This window comes from Megalops cyprinoides, chromosome 20 (genome assembly GCF_013368585.1).
Source record: "Megalops cyprinoides isolate fMegCyp1 chromosome 20, fMegCyp1.pri, whole genome shotgun sequence".
Taxonomy (NCBI): domain Eukaryota; kingdom Metazoa; phylum Chordata; class Actinopteri; order Elopiformes; family Megalopidae; genus Megalops; species Megalops cyprinoides.
The window spans coordinates 4,600,722-4,625,524 of NC_050602.1; the positions used below are offsets into that span (position 1 = coordinate 4,600,722).

At 42.5% G+C, this 24,803-nt stretch overlaps 2 protein-coding genes across 4 annotated transcripts in view; one reads left to right on the forward strand and one right to left on the reverse strand.

The window, feature by feature from the left end:
• Positions 1-1,944: 1,944 nt before the first annotated feature.
• LOC118795642 (ATP-binding cassette sub-family D member 3-like) lies at positions 1,945-15,933 on the reverse strand. Its single transcript, XM_036554271.1, has 23 exons — positions 15,645-15,933; positions 14,900-14,936; positions 14,260-14,358; positions 12,867-12,955; positions 12,054-12,123; positions 11,432-11,529; positions 10,876-10,999; positions 9,624-9,680; positions 9,209-9,351; positions 9,046-9,115; positions 8,733-8,802; positions 8,158-8,255; positions 7,502-7,593; positions 6,928-7,016; positions 6,555-6,627; positions 6,296-6,359; positions 6,011-6,088; positions 5,469-5,534; positions 4,611-4,700; positions 4,186-4,305; positions 2,982-3,086; positions 2,490-2,546; positions 1,945-2,326 (listed from the first exon to the last, which is right to left on the reverse strand). Exons 1-23 carry the CDS (start codon positions 15,752-15,754, stop codon positions 2,249-2,251), a joined length of 1,977 nt encoding a protein of 658 aa, XP_036410164.1. The 5' UTR covers positions 15,755-15,933; the 3' UTR covers positions 1,945-2,248.
• Positions 15,934-18,940: 3,007 nt separating this feature from the next.
• LOC118795508 (rho GTPase-activating protein 29-like) overlaps positions 18,941-24,803 on the forward strand; it is a 51,171-nt gene continuing 45,308 nt past the window's right edge. For all 3 annotated transcript variants that reach the window (XM_036554038.1, XM_036554039.1, XM_036554040.1), the window contains exons 1-2: positions 18,941-19,080; positions 22,064-22,453. In XM_036554038.1, the coding sequence (XP_036409931.1) occupies positions 22,174-22,453 (280 nt within the window). In that variant the 5' untranslated portion in view covers positions 18,941-19,080; positions 22,064-22,173. The remainder of the gene's footprint in view (positions 19,081-22,063; positions 22,454-24,803) is intronic.

Genomic DNA, 24,803 nt, shown 5'->3' on the forward strand with positions numbered 1-24,803 from the left:
ATCTTCTGTCTTCATACTAGTGCATCTTTCATCTTTCTAAGCAGAGGAGAAGAGGTTTGGAACTGGCAAGCGTGACAAATAGGAAATCACAGGTTTTGTGACATTAAATCAAAATGAACGGACATGGATATGTTTAGTGGTTGAAAGACAGATAAACTGGTTAGTAATGACATTTTTTACATTTTACATTTACATTTACATTTATTCACTTGGCAGATGCATCTCAGAAACCCACTCCACAAATATGAGCCCAGGTACCACTTGCTTTTAAAGGAATCTTCAAACAAAAGATGAATACACCAAAAATGTATCAAAGACCACTACGTTCATAGTGCATTTCTATTGAAATTGTATAACAAAAGAAAAATGGATTGTATCAAGTCAGCTGTCTTATAATGATAAATAAATGCACATGTTCAGGTTCATAACACATATGCAGATATTTCACACAAAACGGAGGTATTCACCTTTGTGAGAATCTGAAGTAAATGGTAAAAGAGAGGACTGAAAATTTTATATAGTTAATGTTGATCACTACCACCTCAGTGACAAGGTATTATCAATACAGTAACTCATTTACAAGGCCGTGCCAATGACCTCTCGCTTAAGGAGTTGGCGGCGTTTCAAGACAAGGCTGGCTGAAGCGTGACCTTGACAATGCGGAGAACGCACTGCGAATCGGGTCAGGTCAATGACAATGCTAGTCAAATATAGTCATGTAACAATAGGCGCCATTTATGCTGGGGACACTGGGGACATGTACCCACCACTTTTTGTTGTGGCCCATCCCCACCACTTACTGAATGCTCAAAAATATGTTCTCATGAATCTGTTGCATTTGACTATGTTAATGTCATTGAAATCATCACTGAAACTCATGCCAATGGATCTTCTGATTGGCAGATAGTATATATGAAAAAAGGAACGAATAGTCGAATGTTCGTATTGAACAGCCGAATACGATTCGACTGACAAAATTCTGAGTCGGGAACAGCCCTAGATAGGATAGATAGAGAGGAAGGTAGACTACAGATAAAGCTCGAAGAGATGAGTTTTCAGCTTTCTCTTTAACGCACCCAGGAAGTCTGTTCTACGAATCTCAGCAGGAAGCTCATTCCACCAGTGTGGAGCAAGAAGCCTACTGAGAAGAAGCGGGTCCGAGAGATGCTGCTGTTGTATTAGAGACGGTAGGGTAGAAACTCTAAATTAGCCACCGTGTGATTGCAGATAACATAGGCTCGACAAAAGTGATTCCCTGGATCGTAGAAAACAAGTTGGTTTTCCACTTACTAAAATGTAGCCTATCTGGAATATTGAAATCTTTGTATATGGTAATATACAGATGACGCTCCCACAATGCGGCTTCTGTTTTTCGTGGGTCGCGGTCGGGGGGGGGGGGGAGCTGAGTCGCTAACCCCCGCGATGTGGTAGGGTCAACTGTAAAGCAAGGCGAGACAGCATAAATTAATGCCGTTTTGATGTGTGCAGTAGTATGCATATATTGTGCAGCATGCTTTAAATATGGTTTTAATTTCTGTTAATTTTCTGCATATTAAAATACTCCACATATTTTCTATATATAACACTACATTTCTACTAAGGACCAGGTAAATGTTATTATTATAGATGCATACATGCACCAGTTTGTAAGACTAATATGTTAAGAAATGTCATCTTATGGATATATTTCATGTAAAATCAATACAGATTAGCCCATTTGCTAGCATCCTTGAATGCACTCCAGTGTATTAAGAGCAACTTATAGAATGAAAAGATTATAACAAAACCTTTATTAATTGGACCTCCAGTTACAGAGCAAAACATTTTACCATCAAAATGACATGCACATGGTTAAAAACAACTCTTCAAAATGAATTCTCAGTAGACCACGATTTATCTTAAAATAGCATCAGTATGATTCATTTCCTTAAGTGTTTTTTTTTTTTTTATAAGTAACAATTCATCTTACATTTTAAAGATGGAAGTTCTCTTTTTGAATGTCCATCAATCTGTTACACATGGCTGAACATCTTTTTCACAATGAGAACATTTAAGTACATTTTCCTCATACATTCTCAATCTACAATCTTTTCAGGGTGAGAGCGTCTTTCTGTATGCTTTTGTAGTGTACGATACTTTGAGATTACATCCAGTTTAAGCACAGAAAAACCTATCTGAAAGTTTACATCTGGTTTAAGTCCAGCATTGCTTGGATTCCTCTCCATGTGTCTGACAGAGGCTACTCCCCTTATGATCCAAACTCCACCGTGTCCTCAGTGATGGGTTTGAACTCGTAGCTCCCTCTCCCGTCCATGTGCAGGTAGTACTATACAGAAGAAGGCACCATCCATGTTAGATTTACAGTGCACTCTACATTTACTCTTACCCCAATTCATTTTCACTTGTCCCCCTTCACAGTTCAAACAAGTTCATGTCTCCAATTTCCATCAATGCTTCATTTGCTACAACCTCACCATATGTGTTCTTACCTTGTGGTGTTTCCACAGGGACTTCCTGTGAGAAACCGTGAACAAGGTAATGCCGACCTGGAAAGGAGAGCGCAACATCAGATTAGCCCTGCAACAACTGCACAGCTTCATACATCAATCAAAGGCAAATGCACATTCCAGCACTTTAGCCACAGCAGGTGATCTTTCAAAGCACCTTGGGCCGTTCATTGAGAAAATACGGCGGAGTAAAAGTATCTGGTTGGGCATACCAAGTGCTTCTGAGTGAACTTTGCCAGGTAATCTTGGAGAAGTGATTGCACTTGGTCTGGGTTTGGAATGTACCGCTACACATTTAGCCTGGCGTTCATTTTTAACTGCTTAATGACTTTTCCCAGGACTCGTGGCATTCAAGGTCCTGTTAGATATGAACATTAAATGACGATAGTGACATACTTTTCAAATCCTTTCTCAGGGCACAGGCCTACCTCCTCTGTGTCTAGGTTTAGCATTTGGTCTGTAGGGGGCGCTCACCTTCCTGCAGTGGCTGTAGATGTAGTCCTCCACGTCCACGCTCACAGCACTGGTGCACTCGTCCAGGATGGCAAACTGGGGCTTGTGGTAGAACAACCGCGCCATCTAAACACGCAGATCAGATAAAAGTCCCCCATTATACACAGCAAACAGGAATGGTTGTTGTGCTGGTTCTGTTTAAAAGTATCTGCGATGACTGGTTTCGACCAGTTATGGCATTCCTTACATCGCTGCACTATGGTGCTGCTAAAGCTACTTGGCCCAGAGAGAAGAGTGGCCCCTGCTGGCTCACCAGCACCATAAGCCTGGCATCTTTCATCCTGGTAATATCCATGCCTAGTTTCAACCACCAGGCAGGTTGTGTTACAAGTTACAGTATGGTTGTGGGCAAGATATACACAGTGGCGGCTGGTGAGCTGGAAACAGGGGAGGCTGAAACATTACCTTAAAGGTTGAAAGTAATGATAGATTTAATCTTCCTTGATTAACAATAAAACAAATAATTCACAGAATAATTGACACCAATCGCATAAATGGAATAATGGATTATGCTCGCGACACAGCAGACACAGCACGTGAAATTGTTTAATTAACAAGGATGGCATTTATCGATTTAAATTACATTAAATGCTCATCACACATCACAGATTTTGTGAGGTCTGTGTTCTAAACGTTACTGTTCATTGCACTCAACCTAACCTAAAAGTTTATTCTCAGTAATTTAAATCGATCTAACTAAATTTAGCTCCATTTTGTAATTTGAATTTTGTAACACAAGAAAGCTATAATGTGAAACATTTAAGAGAAAGCTTTGGGATTACTTGCCACTTAATTGTTCAAATTTCCATCCTTGTTAATTAAACAACCTCATGCTGTAGCTTTAACAATAGCGCACAAACTACAGACAATCTGCTGTTTTGCGAGCATAATCATTTACTCCATTTACGCACTGGTGTCTATTCTGTGAATTATTTGTTTTATTGTTAATCAAGGAGGATAAAGGGGAACAGGCTGAAAGTAATGATAGCTTTAAAGGTAATGTTTCAGCCTCCCCTGTTTCCAGCTCACCAGCCGCCACTGGATATACAATTCACTGAAGCTCAGCACAGCAGTGCCCCTATCCCAGTTTCATCAAGGTATTCAAACCTACAACCTTCTGGTTATGTGTCTAGTTCCCTGACTGAAACTCCCAGATATAACTTACAGCCATCCTCTGTTTCTCTCCCCCACTGAGTACGTCCATCCAGTCCTGCACGGTGTCCCACGACCCCTCCCTGTCCAGGATATGTCCCAGCTGGACGTTGTCCAGGTACTCCTTCAGCACCTGTTCCAGTGGACAGAAACACCACGTCAGCACACGGCGCTCACCGGCCCCACTGACCGTGGCTCCTGCACTTTTTCAATGGTCGCAACCGGGCAGTGACCTCATATTAGCTTTAGGGAACAGCATTTCAACTCATTTGATATTGGATTATTCTGTTGCTGTGCGCTGTTATCCTCGAACACTAAATGGAGCACCAGTCATTTCTATGCGGATAAGTACAGGCTGCAGAAAGATTCACGCTGCATTCACGCACACTTTCATGAAAGAAAATTAATTCAAACTCTCTGCCACAAGGGGCAGCACACCTCATCAGAGATCCCCTTCCTCTTCTGGTCCTCATGCGTGTCTGGGTAGATCACCTGATCCCTCAAGGATCCAAGGGTCATGTACGGTCTCTGTAATGAGATTTACCACGTTTAACAGATCATCCACCACCTTTTCAACACCACGGTATGGCATTAACACCTCCAGGCAACATAGATATGAGCTAGTTCTCCAATGTTCAAGTCCCTCACGGTCAGATGTTAAACTCAGAACTATTATTAAAATGACAATCGTACAAACATTATTATAGATGCTGCAGTCCAGGTAACAGACTGAAATACAGTCTAAGAAAGTGACCTGGGTTCAGTATGACCACAGTGCAATTTGTCCTCTTCTTTCTATTAAGGACCACTTCTTTAATGCCTTTTCCTCTTTACACGCCCCTCTTTTTCAGAACTGCCAAATGAACACTCATCTCTCACCGTGACGGCTACTATACCAACACAGAAGCGTGGGCGCAGTGAATGCAATCCTCTGATGCACTCACACACTCACACAACCTTTTCACCCTGCACGCTGACACCGCAAATGGGAGAATGGGCGCGGCTTGGCTGACATCATCCACGCGCCCTGCAGGCACCCGATGAATCACAGGGTGTCTGGGAGCTTGAGAAGCTCTCCCTCTTCTTACGGAAGAGCTGCCATTAATAAAAATGACCACTGCGGCTCGCAATATTGTCTAACGAAGAAACATTACCCCTCGCTAACATTCATTATTCAGAGTTTTAAGAATAAACTTGCTTAGGAGCTTTAAATGCGATTAGAGGAGTTTAAGAATAAATGTGACTCCAGGCCATATGTAACCCCACCCTTTTGACCAGCTGAGTGAAGTCTCTCACCTGGGGAACGTAGAACAGCTTCCCCCTCTCTGGCTTGGTGAGGCATCCACCAAACAGGGGCCAGAGCTGATAAAAAGACACATATATCTTCGAGTTCAGACAACATTCCAGCATTTCGCAACAGCTTTCGAACTTTAGCAAACCGCGTGCAGTCATTTACTTTACACAGACACCACAAATAAGAACACCACCCCCCTACACTAAACTGGACATTGAAAAGGACCTGCGTTTGAAGGAATGTGTCTCAACTAAAAGAAGCCATAGGGTTTCCATTTCATTCTGGCTCAGATTAGATTTAACCTAACCGAAAGGCGTTTTGTTGAGTAAGTAATTTAAGTGGGTGTTAGTTTCTTTGTAAATTTCACACAACAATTTCATTATTTCACCACTTCATTCATGATGCAGCTCAAGTATAGAAAAGTATCCCATGTTTAAATTCAAAGACAGAAAAAGTAAATGTGCATTGCAGCTAAACTGAATCTGCCCCTAATCTGGCCTACTTTAAATAGTCATGTGGTCATATTAGAGAACGCCATACTCACCTCTCCGAGGACTCTGAATAGTGAGCTCTTCCCGCAGCCATTAGGGCCACAGACCAAAACATTAGCCCCAGATGTCACCTGAGGGCAGGAAACGCATTCCATTGTCACATGTGGAGGCCTGCACTTTGAACTTAAACAGCATGTCAGCGTTTTGCCTCCAGAACCTACCTGCAGGAGCACATTTCAGCTTTCCAGTAAGAGAAGAGAATGGAGCACCCGAGGCCAGGAGCAAGAGTGTAACAGCGTGCACTGCTCTCATTAACGAGGGTTTGGATAAACACTCACCTCAAAGGACAGGTCCCTGATCAGAATATCTCCATTAGGCGTGGCTAAGGGTGTGTGTTCAAACCTGCAAGGCACATGTATAAATGTATATAAATAAATGTATACAGTAATTGCAAATATGCAAAAGACTTTCATTATTGACAGTTTGGTAGAACTAATAATATCATTAGAACATTTTTATATGCTGAAAAATTTACATATTCATGTACAGAAAACATACAGATATATCTACTGTAATGTATGAATTTATTAAAATTACTTGATTATGTTGTCTGCATTGATGATTTCTCCACTTCCAGGAACCAGGGTAATACTATCTAAGGCTTCCATTTCTATAAAACAAAAAACAATAATTAGTTATTGATTATCAAATAAAATTTATCAATAATCCCCATAATGTAATGAAATAAGACACTATCTTGCCAACACAGACATTAAACACTGCAGTACTTGTAACTGCATTGCGATATCCTTCAACTGCATAAAATGAAAATGAAATTACATTGCATTTGACTAGCGAACGCTCTTATCCAGAGTGATGTGCATTATTTTTACTCATTATCCATTCATACAGCTGAATAACAGTGCACTTGTAACAGAGGTCCACTAATAAGGAAGACTGCTGTGATTACCTTTGTCTTGAGAGACCATCGTTCGCTCGTATTTGCCAGAGTTCAGCTCTGTAAGGACCTTCATTAACTCTGTGATCCGGGCTGTGAACCTGTGTAAAGAAATTCAGACCCAGTTACTTGACTTTAAAACACTTGCAGATCTAGACAGCACTGACCTCTCTTTGTTAACACCTCACCGATCATTTTAAGTTTTAGTACCCCATGGAATTCTTCACAACTTATTGTTTAACCAGGTTGACTTGCCTATCTTGCATTTGGCATATTATCCATTAATAAGCTTTATATCATTTAAATGTTTTACTAAAGTGATTCAGCCTTGCATCAGTGTGCCCCCCAGGCCTGGAACCCGAAACCTCAAACACTCTGGCACACATACAGTCCTACAGTCCCTAACTGACTGACTGACTTAGTGAGTGAGTGACTGACTGACTGACTCACCAAGTCACTTTAATAAATTCCCTTCATTATGTTTACTGACTGACTGCTGGACAGACTTAGCGAGTGAACGACTGAGTGAGTGAACGTGACTCCAGTGAGCTGGAGCCCAGAGGGCCTAGGTCTGAATTTCCCTCACCCTGATAGCCGGGTCATCTCCCTGCCAGCCAGCACGATCCTGCCCAGGGCCTGGGACATGCTCAGCAGCATGCGCCCACTCTGGTAGTAGTCCTGCAGGGGGAGCCAGAGAGCACAGTGTCATTTAAAGCAGTGTTTCCCAATCCGACTCCTGAAGGCACACTGTCCAGCATATCTTCTACTTATCCTTGCTGCTTGATTAAATCAGGTGTGCTCAGCTAATCAAAACTACCACTGATGAGTTCAGTCAGATAGGCAGAGCAAGGACAGATAGAAGATATGTAGGACAGTGTGCCTCCAAGAGTAGGATTGGGAAACACTGATTTAAAGCATGCTTTGGCCTGCTCTGTATAACAGTCTACTGCTTCCCCGATTAACCGCCTATGAAACATATTGTTAGCCCTTGATGTTGTTTTTCAAAATTTCAAGCTATGCATTTTTCAGAAGAAGGGAAAGACAACTCAAGAGAAAACCGCAAAAGAATGTGTAGCTGGGCCAATTAAGCGCATGTCAACTCAAGATGTGAATGCCAGGCTAGTCCAAACAAGCATTACATCTGCGGTTTATTTCCCCACAACATTTCAATCCAATTATCTCTTTGCAAACGCTGCTAATGGTGAATATGGACACAGAGGACAATGGAGTGATTTGTCTCACCTCCAGAAGTTCTGTGTGCGTGCTGTTCAGGTGGCGGGGGTTGGAGAGGTCCAGGAACGGCCGGCTCACGACCAGGTAGCCCACCACAGTGGCAATGTCTGCAGAGACAAAGAGTGTGATCTGCCATTGCGCAGCCTAATAGCCTGCCCATGGAAATATGTCATACATACAGAGTGCACGTATGTGTGTGTGTGTGCATGCATGTGTCTGTGTGTGAGCTCACTCTCCCCAAATCCCTCACAGAGAGGACGACTGTCGTTGCTCTAGATATGACTGGCGATGTCGGAGCGAGGCTTCATGATATCCAAAATGGGTGGAGCTCTCATACAGAGTTTGATTGAGTAGCAGTAATCAACAACATGAAAAAGCTCTGCCTATTACTGGATTCATGAAGCACTGCTTATATATACACACACAAATAATGTGTTTGTGAAAGGCAATATTATAGTTTTATAATAGTATTCATATATGTGTGTGTGTGTGTGTGTGTGTGTGTGTGTGTGTGTGTGTGTGTGTGTGTGTGTGTGTCCAGTTGAAATGAAATGCTCAGTTGTGTTTACAGTGGAAGTTCTTACACTTGGCAATGACACTGTCCACAAAGCCCATGGAGAAGCGGAAGAATATGAATTTGTGCAAATGATCAACCTGCAAAAAACAAAACAAAAAAACAAACACTCTTAAACAGATGCACTGGAGAAATTATACCTGTAACCCTCATGATACATGAATAATTTTACTATCACAAATCATATTCTTTTAGATTTTTTCCACACAATATACTATACATGTCTTTTCTAAAACCATGTCAAACCTAATTCAAGGAATGGTAGACAGGTAGTGAAAACAGCAGCTGGTCTTGAGATTCCAGCAGAGACGCCAAGTTCTCACCAGCTTCTGGAAGGTTGTATGGATCGTCTGCTTCTCTCTCTTGTTCCCATTATAGAAAGCCACCTCTTCGCTGTGTGGGGGGTAAAAAAATCACAGGAGGTTAGAACTGGATGAGACAATCTCAGCCCTGCAGGAGAGCTTCGGAGAGCGTTTCGGGACCCACCTGTTTGTGATGAGACGGGAGTTGACGAACCTATACTCCCCCTCGTACCTCTGCTCCGTCACTGTCATTTTGCCGATGGGCCGACGTAACCTGGTTAGGAACAGCCCTGAGACCAAAAGGTATGCCATCATGGTTGCAGGGCCCTTAGTTCAAAAAGAGTCCACAAAGAAAGTAGGAAGGTGAGAGATTCTATATCAGCTTAATGCAACATTCATCAGCCATTATAAATCTATTCACTGATCCAAATTCTATTCACTGATGCTTCTCATATTTTAAACGATCGTGCTTTTCATCTCGTTAAACAATCTGCTTTCATTGACTTTCCAGCCTCAGAAATGGAGGATTACCCTTGTATGGCTTCAGTAGCAGGGTGATTTAAGGACCAAAAACTGGACAGATCCTAAAAAGCCCTCACCTGAGCACCTATGGCAGTCGTCAGTTTGAAGATGTACAGGCCAATGTCAAGGAGAGGCTGCAAGAAAGAGATGCTTCAGATTATGTAGTTTAATAGTACATTTACACTTTAGCCATTTAGCGGCCACTCTTATGCAGAACAACTTACGAGACACGAGTACATTTATTACAACCATATATCACACTAAATGTTTAACATTGACTGGCTGTTTTCCTTGCTTTTTTTTTTTTTAAATGCCCTGCACCCAAACCCCCTAGGTATGCACCCTTGTTTTGAATCACCAATTGGGCATCATCATTGCTCACCATGGCAACAAAACTCATGCAAAAGCATGGACCTCTGTGAAGGAGAGCCTTCACCACCTCTCCCTAAGGACTAAATGCTCATTGTAAATTAATTGAGACATTCATTGTCAATTGTGTCAATAATTGGTTAATTATTTGCAGTTGTTGGCAATTTGTAAGGGAACCAGCTGATTGGATAATGAGCCACACCTGACTGACTAAATACAGGTGTGGCTAGAGAGCAGGGAGAGGCTCACTTTGTCTCTGCTACTGTTTATACATGGGTTGGTTTCCTTGGTTGATTTTCAAATAAGTTATTGTTTTTGGTAAGTTTTACTCCTTCTGTTAATTTTGTGTATAGCATCAGCCAGCTCTGTCACACTTGGTGTCAGAAATATTTTCACCAAGGTCAATGGGTTAGTCGAGGGCGGGGCTAACACCATTTATGTGCCCGGGTTCCTACATTTGAGGAGAGGGTGTAGGAGAGTATTGACTCTGTAAGCCAGTGTGAGAAGGAGACACTTGGGGAACAACTGCCCTGTGTTGATTAGTCATTATTGTAAATAGTTAGTTTTTTTGTTTGTCATTGTTGTATAGCCAGCTCTGTCACAGCCTCAGTGAATGCAATCCACAAATACATTCACATGCCCAACAATTTTTCCACGCTTCAAATCTACCAGCACACTACAGAGAGCTGAGCACCCTTTGGAAGATGGGCACAGCTTCATTTAAGTCATCCAGGCACCGTACAGGCACCTGGTAGGTCCCATGGAGCAGAGAGACTAGCAGCCCCTGCTGAGATACCCACACCTGTCCCGGCCAGAACAAAGCTGGTTTGCTCCACTGGCTGATGACACAGCTGGGATTGGACCTGGACCCTAGAGCTCAGCATGCACTCACAGCAAGTGCCTTAAACACAGAGTTGCTCTGGAGCAGACAGACTGGTTTTGATGGAGGCATCGCTCTACCTTGCTGAGATTGGAGTACAGGTCCACCACACTGTTGCAGAACCTCTCCACATCCTGTGTGAGCAGCTGGTCAGCATTGGCAATGCGGTTGTCAAGGTTACCCATTTTGTAGTAGGTGTAGCCTCTGTGGGGGGAGCAGGAAGTCCATGGTGTTTATATTGATATAACTTACTCGTTTTACTGGCAGTTTTTTTTTTTTGCCATACAGATGTCACTCAGAATACATTTTGTAGGTTGAAATTTATATCTTGTTTGGGACAACTGGATATCAGGGTGTTTCTATACCTCATGATATGTATGGGGAGTGACAATTATAAGATCATGGAAAAAAACATATCATATCCCTTCATTCAAGCTATAAAAAGCTATTCAAGCTAGGAAAATGTAGATATAGTGAAAATGTTAATTTTCAAAACTTATCAAATCACTGGTGTAGCCCAGGAACCATTTTCAACTGAGATAAACCACGGTTTAGATATTCATAATCCACTGGCCAGCTCATCGTCATAACAGACAAGACTGAGCAGTGGGTGGTTGGAATCTCCCTCAGACTTACTTCAGGTACTCATCATAGAGGTGCTTTGTGAGCCTGACACGGACACAGAGCTTCAGCTCATTCAAACCCAGCTTCAAGAGGTTGTTGATGACCGATATCTGAAATGAAGGAAGTGGAGAGAATGTGAAATGCTCGGTATGAAGACCTTCCAAACACGATGCCAATTCATTTCATGGCTGTGCTTTCCTGTATTGCTTATCCCACTCAGTTTATAACTTACGGCACCCCACAAAAAAAGCACAAGATGGAAGAACTTGTTAGTGGACATAGCAGCCCCTTGATACAGAATGCCTGAAAATGCACATCAACAGTAATGCAAACAATGGGGGAAAATTCAATGTCACAAAATATTTTAATAAGCTACATTAATGGATACTTGCTAATGTACAAGATAGACAAATAACTAGTCATTACTGTCCCAGCTAATGCACTAGTTCAGGATTCAGATTCTCAAGATTAGGGCTCACATCACAGCACACTTAGCTGTCTTTTATAATGCTGAGGAACTGCTAAGATGAATTCTAAAGGAAATGACATAATTATTTCACTGTTTTCAGCACATCTGGCATGCTGCAAAAAACACCATAAAAACTGCAACAGGGGTGTTAAAGGGTAGACTTACAAACGGCATGGCCTTGATGAAGCTGAACAAGAACTTCTTGAAATCTTTTGTGCTGCGACCAATAATTGCACTGCAAAGCACAACATGCACAAACAATTAACATGGTCAACATGCACAGAAGAGCAGGCAAAGCACACATGACATGCATAATATAAGCCTCTGTGTGTGTGTGTGTGTGTGGGTGTGTTGGGGAGTATGTGGAGGGGCAGTGGGTTAATCGACCAGCAAATTGTGTCCTCGGCAAAGACTAACAGACTAGCGTCTATAACCAAATCAACAACTTGTGTGACACTATAAACATAGATTGCATAGTATCTGAAAACCATGCCATCTTTCTGTTCATTGGAATAACAGAAGAACAGAAATATTCAGGATACCATGAGGCATGGAATGAGATGTGTACATTATTACCAATTTTAGAAGCGAATTGAGAATAACCTCAATCTTAAGTGATCACTAACAATATTTACATGACACTCAGGTAAGACAAGTTATCAGAAAGGCAAGGATATTTTATTTAATGTTTTCACCACCACTAATACAAAGGGTAAATGTGAGGCAATTACCCCAGGTACAACACACCTTTAGAGGGCTTCAAGAAGAGGAAGTTTTATGGGAAAATGCACACATTTTCCTTTGCTATATGAATCCTGAGACCCACACAACAAGTCAACATAATCAATTATGGTATCACTTCCTCCATATTTCTGAAAAGGCAGTGATAACACCTTACCCAGATATCACAGACCCCCTGCTTTGTCTTGGTTTCTAAAGGGTGGCTCCCGGTGGTTTGTGCGCCCCGTGGGCCCCTACCTCTCGATCATGGTGCCGTTCTGGATCATCCACACGTCGCAGTAGGTCCGCGCCACAAGCATGGCTGCAATGAGGATCAGGTAACCTGTCTGTGGGGAGACCGAGCAGCATCAGAGATGTGGGGGGCAGAAAAACCATTCGCCTGGGTGGCACTGCTTGAGATGTAGGAGAAGAAACCCCTGTGTTACAGCATGCACGTAGGCCTAGATTCAATCTTGCCACAGTGCAGTTTGTGGTGGCACACAATTACAACCCTATAATTTATACACTACATATTTTATGAAAATTCAAATGCAAGACAAATTCTAATTCTACAATGACAACTCTTACACTTCAAGGACCTCATGATCAGGTGAAAGTACTAGTCTGGACTGTTGCGTTTTCATGACAAATTTAGACAGAACAATCCAAAAACAGATACATTTGTTTTAAATTGATGAAATCACCCAAACTGAAGGACACCATATTGCTCTGAATTCATTCTACTATCTTTTCTGTCCAAAACAGTTGCCTAGCTCTGTCTGCAACTGCTCCCGCCTTGAATGCAAACAGCCAGTACTGGTTATCCAAATTCCCTCGAAATAGACGCATACCACTGAATGCCTCTCTTGCGCAATTATTGGAAGAACACTCAACTACAGAAAATACTGACTTGTGATAAAAACAGACTACAGAAACAAAGACCCAAGATAACATCAAGATATGTGATAAGCATTGTATCAGAATAGAAGCATTGTATCAGAATAGACTAAACAGTGACAAAATTAGCTTCTACACAACATACTTGAGGGTCTTGAGCCTGATTTCTGTCAGACTTACAGTCTCTAACATTAGTTATTTGAGGTTTCCTTAGCTGAAAATATTTAAACTGTGCTTCTGGTTTTCTTAAAAAGACACAAATATTACGTATTTTTGTCTTCAAAATGATGTGCTTTGTAAACACCAAGATTCACTTCATAAAAATTATACAGGACTAAGAAACTGAATAATGTTGGTAGCATCACTAATTTGCTCCAGAGAGAGGATATGACATTGGGCTGCCACATTTAAGAGGATAACTTACTTCCAAATAAGCCTCTAAATTTTCCATGCTCAAATCAAAAGCTGGAACTGATTCATGGATGTCTTAAATGTCTGTTTTAAAAGGCCCCTAGGGTTGTTCTTTAAGGAAAAACAACACCCAGGGAAAGTTTTTGGTAGGATGCACCAAGCACTAATAAATAAGCCTTAAAAACCACCAGCTTGCTCTGGGCTTAGTCTGCCAAAACACTTTCCCTAGGTACATTATCAAAATTTCTATTAAATAATAATGATCAACTATCAATTGCGACAAACTACCTCGGACTTTTCCCAGAACCACCCTGAATGTGCTTAAATGACAGTGCAGACCCACCTCTTTGCAGAAAGCTCGTGGCACCATGATCCGCATGATTCTACAGATCCGTGCGAAGAAGACCCTGTCCACAGCTGCCCGATCTTTCTTTCCATCCTTCTATACACCGAACATAAAGCATTGGAGGTGCACAGGGGCGTCAAACATTCAGGACATACACTTATAATCAAAGCATGTGAGAGGTGTAGGAAGCTAACCCACATCCCTCACCAGCCCTGCCTGGCTAACCTCACTTCCCAGGTGCATGTCAGGCGAGGAACTCGTTGCTAGCAAGCTGGGCCAATATGCTGAATACTATACTACGCAAGAACGTAGTATGACGCAGGTGATAACCCTGCTCTTATCCCCAGTACTCCCTCTTGGGTGATGCAAGGCTAAAGACGAGATTTAAACATTATTCATGGACAGACTAAGCTCGGAAAAGAGTGGAAAATGCCGGCGGGCCGTTTGGACCTAGTTCTTGCAAGTTCCAATTTAAATAGCAGAACTGGGCCAATGCTGCCATTTCACATCATATGACTTCCTGGTCTTAATTACATGGCAGGATTCGTTCATCAGGTGGGACACTCTCACTGATACGGTTAAGTTTAACATGGTGTTGAGTCGACTTTTCAGTTTTAAAAAGCAAACAAGGGCTTACATTATGGTTCCTTTGAGGTTCTGTGAGACCATTCTTGCTGCGAAGAAAAGAGAAAACGTGTTCTGAATTTCTTTAGCTCAACTAAAGTAAAATGGTAGTCTATCAAGTTCAGGGAAGAGCGTCGATAACCAAGAGCACTTTGATATCACACGCTGTATCTAGCTCGCTGTTGCAACTACAAACTTTGCTCCTTTAGTAGTAGCTCATTGACTGTCTTGTCATAGTTGCACTGATACATGCCATTGGAGATCTTAATCATCAATTAACTATATCTTAGTTTTCTCTGGCACAGACAACCGCATAAAACACAAAAATATACTGTATTTACACTTAGTGTCTACCGTACTGACGAACTGAATTGCTCATATTTCGCATGACGTTAACTGTGTCCACAGTCAGAAGTTCAACCATGTGCCCTGAGTTCCACAGTCCAATCATATCGTTGTCTGAAGGTGCAAGTCATTTTCCGTTGTTCACCAATGAAAATAGATCAGTGAACTCGAAATAAGTGCAATCACTATAGAATGGCATTGGGTAACTTAGTAACATGCTCTATGACTTGTGTGAGATAACAGGCCACGACAGATCCACAGATTCATCTGTCTCCCAGTTGGCATGCTACCCATCCCGTCTGCGTAGAAAGTTGGCTAGGTCGTGTGGACAGAATCGCGTCGATTGAGCTGCAAAGGTTACAGCGAGTCCCTAGTTAGTCATTCCTTTCCAAACGTACGTATCTGTTACATACCCGTTTAACTTCTCTGAACGTCGTCTTTGTTTGATGAGGTACAAAAGCAGCAGTACGCCCCCCGCTATGGAAGAGTTCTTGGCCGTCAAGTACTTGCTGACCGCCGCCATGTTTCCAACACTGTTCCTGTCAACTGGTGGTCAACAAGCATCAAGAAGCATGCCGGTGTTTGGAATGACCCATATACGACTTCCTTTATAGCAGCATTTATTAAAATGACCTTCAATTTGGGGACTCACTAAGCCCTGAGGATTCTATGCAGTGGGCGGTCCGTGGGGCGACGGACCGACTTTTCTGCTCGCCTCATTCACTGATCGCTGGACCCGCCTTTTAAAACGTAGCGGGACCGCCCATGAAACGCAGATGTTGTGGTGATTTCGGATAGGTGATGCTTTACGCCAAGACAGTGATTGCGTATTACACGCCAATGTACGATATTCGAGGTTAAACTAATCGCTTGTAACAGTGATATTATCGATGACCAATATCCAGTTGCATTATACACAGTTAGGTAATGTTATTGATCTCTTTATTCTTTTATTCATTCGTATTGGCTTGCACTAAATCAATCAAAAAGCAACTTGGGGGCAACTCTAACTGTTCACATTTCCAAAATGAATTAAATATCATATTTATTATGCATTTAAATGCTTAAATGATGTATTTTATGAAACTATAACTGGGAGCGCACGCTAAGGTAAGTGAAAGAATTTGCGTTAAGAATAATCAAAAACCTGGGGAACTTTTCTCCCAACTTTCTTTCAGCTACGTTTTTTGGATAGCAGCACCATCTAGTGGATAAAAACAGCCAAACCTGCAACACTATGCGTAGAACTTAATTGATTAATATACAGTAATAGCCGTAGAAAGAGAAGGGAATATGTGGAGGAAGACAGAGAACATGGGGAAAGAGAGGAATGAGTGTTCATTAGAACAGAGAAGTAGAGGAATGTGGACAAAAAGGAGAGTGAGAAGGACAGATAGCAAAATGGGACATGTGAGAGGAGAGGCAGAGACAGTCTTGGCACTAGGAGAAAATACAGAGGGGTGCAATTGCAATCCACGGAGGTGCACAAAAAGTCATAAATGCTATGTAGATATAAGGATATAAGGAGACAGCTGGGGATGCACTGAGATGTGTCTGGGGGTGCCAGGCCTGATTCTCATCATCTCCTTACTGCTCTCTACCCAGGCCTGTCACTATGGGGGTGCCTAGGTGTCCATTGCACCCCCAGACAGATCTCAATGCACCCCCAGTTGTCTCCTCCTCCTATATCTCGATGTCTACATAGTATTTATGACTTCTTGTGTACCCAGATGGATTGCAACTGCACCCCTCTGTATTTCCTGGCACCAGGCCTGATGACAATAGAGCAGCAGAAGAAGGAGGAGTAGGTAGAGCTAAAAAAGGAAGACTGGTATCTGCTAGAGAAGGCCAGGGAAGATCCAACAGCGGGTAGTGGTGAGCTGAATTGAGGCAGACTGTTACCTAACCATCTCACTACATCACACATCACACAACAGCAGTGGTGGTAAATGTGAATATTCATATGTGGGGGTTTTATGCAGGAACAATGCAGAGTTACTTATGAAGTAATTTAATTTCAGATAAACAAGAAAACTGCATTTAAATTGCAATTCAGCTTAAGGTTGTTAGTTTATTTATATATATATTATATATATTATATATTATTATATATATATGTATATATAATAAGATAAATTTTAGCTTCTGAAAGCTGCAGTTAGTTTTGTAAATTGATCCAAAAGGTTCTTAATCAGTCATCGCCCGAGATTGTTCTGTGGCCTTGTTATTCTGCACCACCGCATTGTCATTTTATAGATTAACTTTTCATTGAGGTAAGGAAAATGACTGGCTCACAAATTAGCTTTAATTAGGGTCAAATTTAATTTTAGAGGAAAAACACTTTTTCACCCATCACAGCTGTTACAGAAAGTGTTATGTATTTGACCAAACATGGACTCAGCTGGCCATCCCTCAGGGAAGAAATGGCTTGGTATGGAGAATATTGTCCCTAGCAAGATTAACTAGAAAATACAGGTGTATGATCACATCTTTTCAAATGTGCAAAATGTGTGGTTTATTATTTGTTTTCTGAGGAAGATATACTGAAAATACAATGCAATACCCATGTTCACCACTAGATGAGTTAAAGAGCTATGAGCTATAGGTTACTCATTCAGCCCCCACAATACAAGAGTATTCTGCCTGGTAGTGTAGTTGGCTCTGTTACTCTCCCTGGTAGTGGAGCTGTCTCTCTCTCTCTCTGGAAGTGTAGCGGTGTCTCACTCACTCCAGGTAGATCTTTCTCACTCTTCCTGGCAGTATGGCTGTGTCTCTCACTTTTCCTGACAGTGTAGCTGTCTCTTACTCACCCTGGCAATGTAGCTGTTTCTGTCACTCTGTGTGGGAGTATAGATGTTTTTCTCACTCTTCCTGGTAGTTTAGGTACTCATCAAATAGCCTATTTCATTTATAGCAGCTTGTATGGAACAGTATTTATCAAAAGACGGGATATGAGATTTGCTCATTTTGGTAAAATGTATGTTTTACCTTCCAGTCAAAGTAAAGATAATCCGTTTCTATCTATATAGATAGATATCTAGATAGATAGCAGATACTGATAGATAACAGCAGAACTTGAAAAAACATCTAAATTCTTCCACAAACACCAAATAACACATTATTTTACACAATAAAATCGTGTTTAACTGTTTAAATAGGCCTATACATGTTTGGATTGAACTGTGAAAACAACAGTTTCTGAGATTGACAATTAACACATACTGTACCTCTTTGCAACCTTCCTTAAACAATGTTCACGCATGCTACACCTGTTGAATGGATTCATATAGACAGTGCTTGACAACCCTCTTCCTCTGACAACTAATACTATAATGGCATTACAAAAATGAGTTGTCAACAGCCTTCTCCACAAAGTACATGTCACTTTTTTTCTTTCGGAAGGGTGAAACGGAGAGCTGGCTCCTCGACAACAATAAATTTGCTGCACTCTGAGTGGTTTCATTCACAAACCGCACTCAGCTCGTTCCTGACCTATTGCATGACTGCGCCGCGTCAGTTCATCGGTTTGCAAGACATCTTGACATGTTTTCAGGGCATGCTGCGGTTAAGAAAGAAGTCAACGCGTACATTTTTTTACACCTGTTATTAGAGGGTGGGAGGCAGTCCGGCGGCCAGCCAATCAAAAGTTACATTGTGTATCACATGAAAGAGGAGGAGACTAGTGAACGGAGCGGACCGTGGTCCGAAACTTTGGATGCGGATTAAATAGTCTACGAAAGTAGGTAACTGCAGTCACAGGAAGGATTTAAAGTGCGTTTCGCTGTGGGAGTTATCGAGATAACGAATTCTGCTCTCTGCAAAGTGCAATGAAACAAAATTGTAGCTTGGGTGAGTATCTTTATTTTATCTTTGAGGTAAACATGTTTTGATTTAAACCGACTAGGTCCCACGGAGCCGTCGGACAGGACCGAAGAAGAGGATTTCTCGGCATGCGTGTTGCTCTGAGTTTATGTATCTGCTCACAATTTAAAAACACTTGTGGGGTGAAAAGAAAATCTAAGTTATCTGTGGTATGGCATATCTGTGGGATGCATATCTGTTAATACCTTTATTAGTTTACAACTAATTAAAACGAGATATGCAGCCACATAGCGGTCGGTTAAAATACCGTGGCAAAAGTGTTTAATTCATTTCAGATGTTTGCATAGTTATTTTTAGACGTATCGACCGACGTGGTCAACAGTAATGTTCTGACCTCTGTTTCTCGGCTGTGCATTGGATAGAAAAAGTCGGCTGCTTAGATAAGACTAAATGATACGTGTGCGCGTAGTACACTCTGTAGTATCACAACATGACTGTTGGATACCAAACGCATTGAATCAAAAAGGTACTAAAAAGGCCGCAGTACTCGTAGTCACTAGTTAAAAATAATCGTACACAACATGATGTGATCCACATCAGTTGCATTATCTGTCAGTGTATCCGTTGTCATCGAAATTGGGGTGAGATGGATCAGTGAATTGTTGAATAATGTAAAAATGTTAGCTAGCTGTTTACTTTTAAGAAAGACTATTCGCTCGTCCAGTTCAGATGTGTCGCAGCCACGTCTCAGCTTTTTCATGTTCCCGTGGACACGATCGATCAAATCAGTGGCCTAGGAGTAAATTGTGTGGCTGGTTGATAATCCTGTTTTGGTGGTGAACGTGTGATGTGACATGTGGTCCAGCCAAGGCTCCACAAGACCATGTGGATGCATTCCAGAGACAGATGATGCGCTCCCAGATTTCAACATATGGATCGAGGAAAAAAATACTCAAATGGATTTTTTTGGCGTTGTGTTAGCGCACCTATTAGTTGACCTTTATGCAAGGCTGCATAGCCCTTTATGCGAAGGATTTTTTTCACATGGATGACATATCACTAGGTCATTATTTTATGTAGCAAGAGAACGGACGAAAGCAGTCTACCGTTCTTACAAATGTTCAGCTGTGATTTAATGAACAGTTGCATATACGGAAACATGGCCGACGTTTCGTGTGATTTGCAACATTTTGTACAGTTCTCGTGAAGGTTTGCGAACGACCTCGCAACTGTACATTGTTCAATTGAATGTATTACTTCATAATTTCGGCAGATAGACAAAGTACTCTGGACTGTCCCCGAATGCATATTTAGTAAGCTTCTTTCCACAAAATGCTACAATAGGACACAGTGATTAGGCTACCTACCCGCTCGGCAGGTAGTCATATAAACATAAAGTTTGCTGGTTGAAAGCCCAGACGAGGCACTACTGTTTTATCCTTGCACCAGGTACTTACCAGATTTGCTTCTGGAAACGATCAGATGTGCTGATTAATTACGTATAAACTGTCACCTGTGGAAGTCGCTCTAGATCAGGGCATCTGCTATGCAGTTCCATAATAACGGCAATGAATAATTATATTTTATTTTTCATTTGCTTATCTAAGGACAGGACAGTGTCCTCTACTTAACTAGTTGCGGTCTCCCCTATCACCTCATACGCTGGTCTCTCCTTGGTCTCTTAATGGGGAGGATCGTCTGATTAAAAGATAATGGTGTATCTCTGATGTGAACAAAACGAAAAAAAACGTACGGAGGTCAAAAAAGTTGTATGGTATGACATATGCAGCCATGGAGCGATCGGTTAAAATGTCGTGGAAAACTGTTTAACTTGTCTCAGCTGTTTGCATAGTAAACAGCTGAGAGCAGTTCTGACTGCTGTTTTTCAGCTACATTGGATATAAACAGTTGGCTATTAGGTAAGGCTACATGCTAAGCGAGTGCATACTACTTTAAGCAATAAATTATCACAACAACATGGCTATTAGATATGCGATTCAGATATCCAACACCGTGCACAATGCCATCGGTGGGTTCGACACGCAAGATCTGTTGATATGTTTCTGTACAGAGGGGCGGAGGTAAATTAAGCCGCTTTGGTGTTCCGGTCTGATGTTTAGATTGCAGGCTGCCTGTAATCGTGTTCTTCCACTCTGTGTAATACGACCATAGCAGCCACAGCTTCAGATCTATCTCAAAGTATGCGGTGTCCTAAAACTAAAATTACAGACTGTGGTAGCCCCTTGATAGTGAAACTGATTTTTTTCCCCCGCGATATGTGTTAATGTGTCTTTCACATTGTTTAATGTTGATAGAACGTTCACAAAGCTTTGAAGTTAAAAGGATTTCAGAGGGTTTCAGATGCGATATATCAAATAAATCAATGTATTCTGTCATATGTATTATATCTTTACAGACGAGTATAGTACCCTCTCATTCAGAACAAACCACAAATGAATTGTAGAAGTAATGTGGTTATGGGTGGTTGGTATTTCAAATGAGCGTGGAGTGTATCTGTAAACTGACTGCCAGCTTGCATCAAGGTGGTGATGGTTTTAGTTTGGGAAGGTCATATAAACATAAAGTTTGCTGGTTGAAAGCCCAGACGAGGCACTACTGTTTTATCCGTGCACCAGGTACTTACCAGATTTGCTTCTGGAAACGATCAGATGTGCTGATTAATTACGTATAAACTGTCACCTTTGGAAGTCGCTCTAGATCAGGGCATCTGCTATGCAGTTCCATAATAACGGCAATGAATAATTATATTTTATTTTTCATTTGCTTATCTAAGGACAGGACAGTGTAGTGAAGTAATGATTACAGTGAAGTAATGTGGTTATGGGTGGTTGGTATTTCAAATGAGTGTGGAGTGTATCTGTAAACTGACTGCCAGCTTGCATCAAGGTGGTGGTGGTTTTAGTTTGGGAAGGTATGTGTGTTGGAGAGGAGGGGGGTTCTCCTCTCTGCATTTTTGGTGCTCCCCTTTCTGAAGACCCTCTCATTTCAGGGCGGTCGCTTCTCCGCGGGCTGGAAGGGTGCGGGATCCGGGGGTAGCGGGAGGCCACGCTCGCTCCAGAGCCGGGGGGGGTGCCGGCGTGCGCCCCGCCCTCGGCTGGGATGCTGCGGCCGAGCGGCAGCAGCGGAGGGAACAAGCGTGCCCTGGGCGCGGGGCGCCCCTCCTCCAGCTCGCGCCCCTCCCTCGCCCCGTCCGGGGGTGGCTCAGGGACCTGGGGTGCAGGCCGCACTGCCAAGAGGAGCTCAGTGGGCACTTCGGGGACTGGGCCGGGCGTGGCCGGCGCCTCCGGGGCCGACCCCGAATACATCATGCTGCTGGTCAACGACGTGCGGAAGTTCGCCGATGTGCTGCTGCGGCTCAAGGAGGCCTTCAATGCCAAAGGTGGGTCCGCTGCTCTAATCAGGTTTCAGGAGGGAGGAAATTCTCCACAGCCCCGCTGGCTGGCAAGTGGGGGGCAGCTATTGAGGAAGGCCACTCACACAGGCATGTGGCTCTCTCGGTCTCCAGCGTCCCCTTGGTGCCACCTGACTGTGACTGCCCCCCCCATGTCACCTCAGCCTTGAACACTGGTGAGAACCAGCTGCACTCCTGCTCCTCAGCTTGGAGAATCAGCCCCTTATCTCTGCCTGCACTGATAAACGGTGAAGTTATGGCATGCGATTCACTGACCAGTTGCCGAAACATCCCCAAAAGTCACGTCAATGTACATGTATTTTTTTGTTGTGAGTGAACCGGGCTGCATTTGACCCATGGTGGTCGTAGTTGTAGATCTCCCTTTGACAGGAATGCCTTAATTTCCTAGATTCTCACGCAGTCTTTACAGTGGGAAAGGGGTATATTTTGGCAGGGGGGCTTTGTGTTGTGTGCTCTGATGGCTTGCACAGATGTTTGTAGTAAAACTGCAATTGATTCGCATGAATTCCCTCTGTCTCTCCTCACTTCCTTTAAGGAATCGGACATTAGTTATTTGGTATGTCAGTAACGTAGCTCCAAACGGCCTCTTTAATCATTGCTCTCCAAGACCGGAATAGAACGCCGACTCTGGTGGGGCTTGTTTTGACTGGGATTCTGGGAAAATATAGCTCTTTCATCTGTAATTATCTCCACCCCCCACCCCCCGACCCCCCACCCCACACCCCCCTCCCCTCCAATTACTGTAAGCCCTAATGTACACCAGATGCACATGAGTGGTTTCAGCATCATTTCTATTTTGGTCAAAACATGCATTAAAAAAACAGTACAGGGAACAGTAGGTGTTAATTGAATTGGTAATTGACCTTCACTGTTGGCAATGGCTGCCCTTTCAACAGGTTCATGGAATAAGTAACACAGTCCCACTCTGTGGGAAAAATCAAACCCAGGGAAAGTGTTTGTGTGAACAAACCACGCGTTTAGAAAAGCAGCATCGAAAGAGCTGTTGACTTGTGTGAATGCTGCATTCAACTAAACACTTCCTCAGGGGATATTTGGAATTACTTGCCATTTTCCTACTCAAATTTCAGTCTGTGTCTGCTATAAAGAGCTGCCTTCATGTCTGTGAATTTATTAAGACAACCAGTGTGCTCATTCACAAGCCTCTGTTTGTTTCCAGCCCACTGTGTTCCAGGAGTGTTGATCGGACAGTTTTTCCTGGGGTCGGGGAATAATTTTCCACACTTTCCTCAACTGGCTGAGTTCTTTTGTTTTTTTTGACTCGCCCTGTATAGCTGTCTGGGAACAACAGGGAGGTAATGTTGCTGTCTAAAGAACACATTTCTGATCGGATGCTGGGTAAATTGCTTATTTTTCCTGGTGCTCTCTGAGCTACGCTATGGCCGAACCCCGAACTGTTGGAAACTTGGCCCGTCTGAGGGCCCATGGGCGGACCGGAAGTTTGAATTCATGCAGCAGGATTTGATGTGAAAAACGTGGCGTTCTCCCCTTAATGTTTGCAGGAATTCCTCCGGCTCACCACAGCATGTTTCCATATGTTTTTCTACTTGGTGGTTTACTTTTCTGTTATCTCTGTTTTGAACATTGGGGGTGTAGAACTTATGCATGAGTGCCGTGTGTCTGACTGATTTGCTCTGTCTTTGGAGTGCAAAAATGGCCTCTGCACCCTTTCAAATATTTGTGCTTGATTTATGGCAATGTTTCATCGGGAGGTTTTTGTTGTCACGCTGCGGCTCACATTCCAGCATGACCCACTCTGCCACGTGACATGGCTTCCCTGTTGTCACCTTGGGCCACTCTCTGGAAGAGCAGTCCAGAGTTTACTCTGCAAATGAATGCGCTAACATCCACATCTCACTGGAGTTTAAAATGGCTCTTGTGTGTGTTTTTCAAGTTCTGCTTTTCTTACATTTTCTGTAATAATCTGGACTTACAAGTTAACATTATTGGAAGTTTTTAGGAGTCCAAATAAATTTTAGGAAGTGGACACGATGTAAATGACTCATTAACAAATACATGGTATGTTCAGCAAAATGCTTTCCCTTGGTTTTAATTCTTACAGAACAAAGCTAGATAACTCTCAACATCATTCTTTATGTTCTACATATTCTTTACATTCTTTCACTTGGGGGTTATAAGGAGTAAAAAGGATTAGACTGGGAATTCCCCTTCTTCATTTGTCAAAGGGGAGAACTGAATGGTGATACCCAGGTAGGGGATGTCTGAAGAACCTCTTTTGAATCCCTAACAAATGACTATGGGTGACAGCTGCAGGAAGGATCCAGGAAAAAACAGTACT

What these genes read in the sequence shown, in the direction of transcription:
- LOC118795642 (XM_036554271.1), bottom strand. Translation starts at nt 15,754, where the DNA reads ATGGCGGCGGTCAGCAAGTACTTGACGGCCAAGAACTCTTCCATAGCG. An exon ending in CGACTGCCATAGGTGCTCAG is followed by an intron (nt 9,352 to 9,623) that starts GTGAGGGCTTTT and finishes TTTTGAACTAAG; the next exon opens with GGCCCTGCAACCATGATGGC. An exon ending in GGAAGGGGATCTCTGATGAG is followed by an intron (nt 4,306 to 4,610) that starts GTGTGCTGCCCC and finishes CCACTGGAACAG; the next exon opens with GTGCTGAAGGAGTACCTGGA.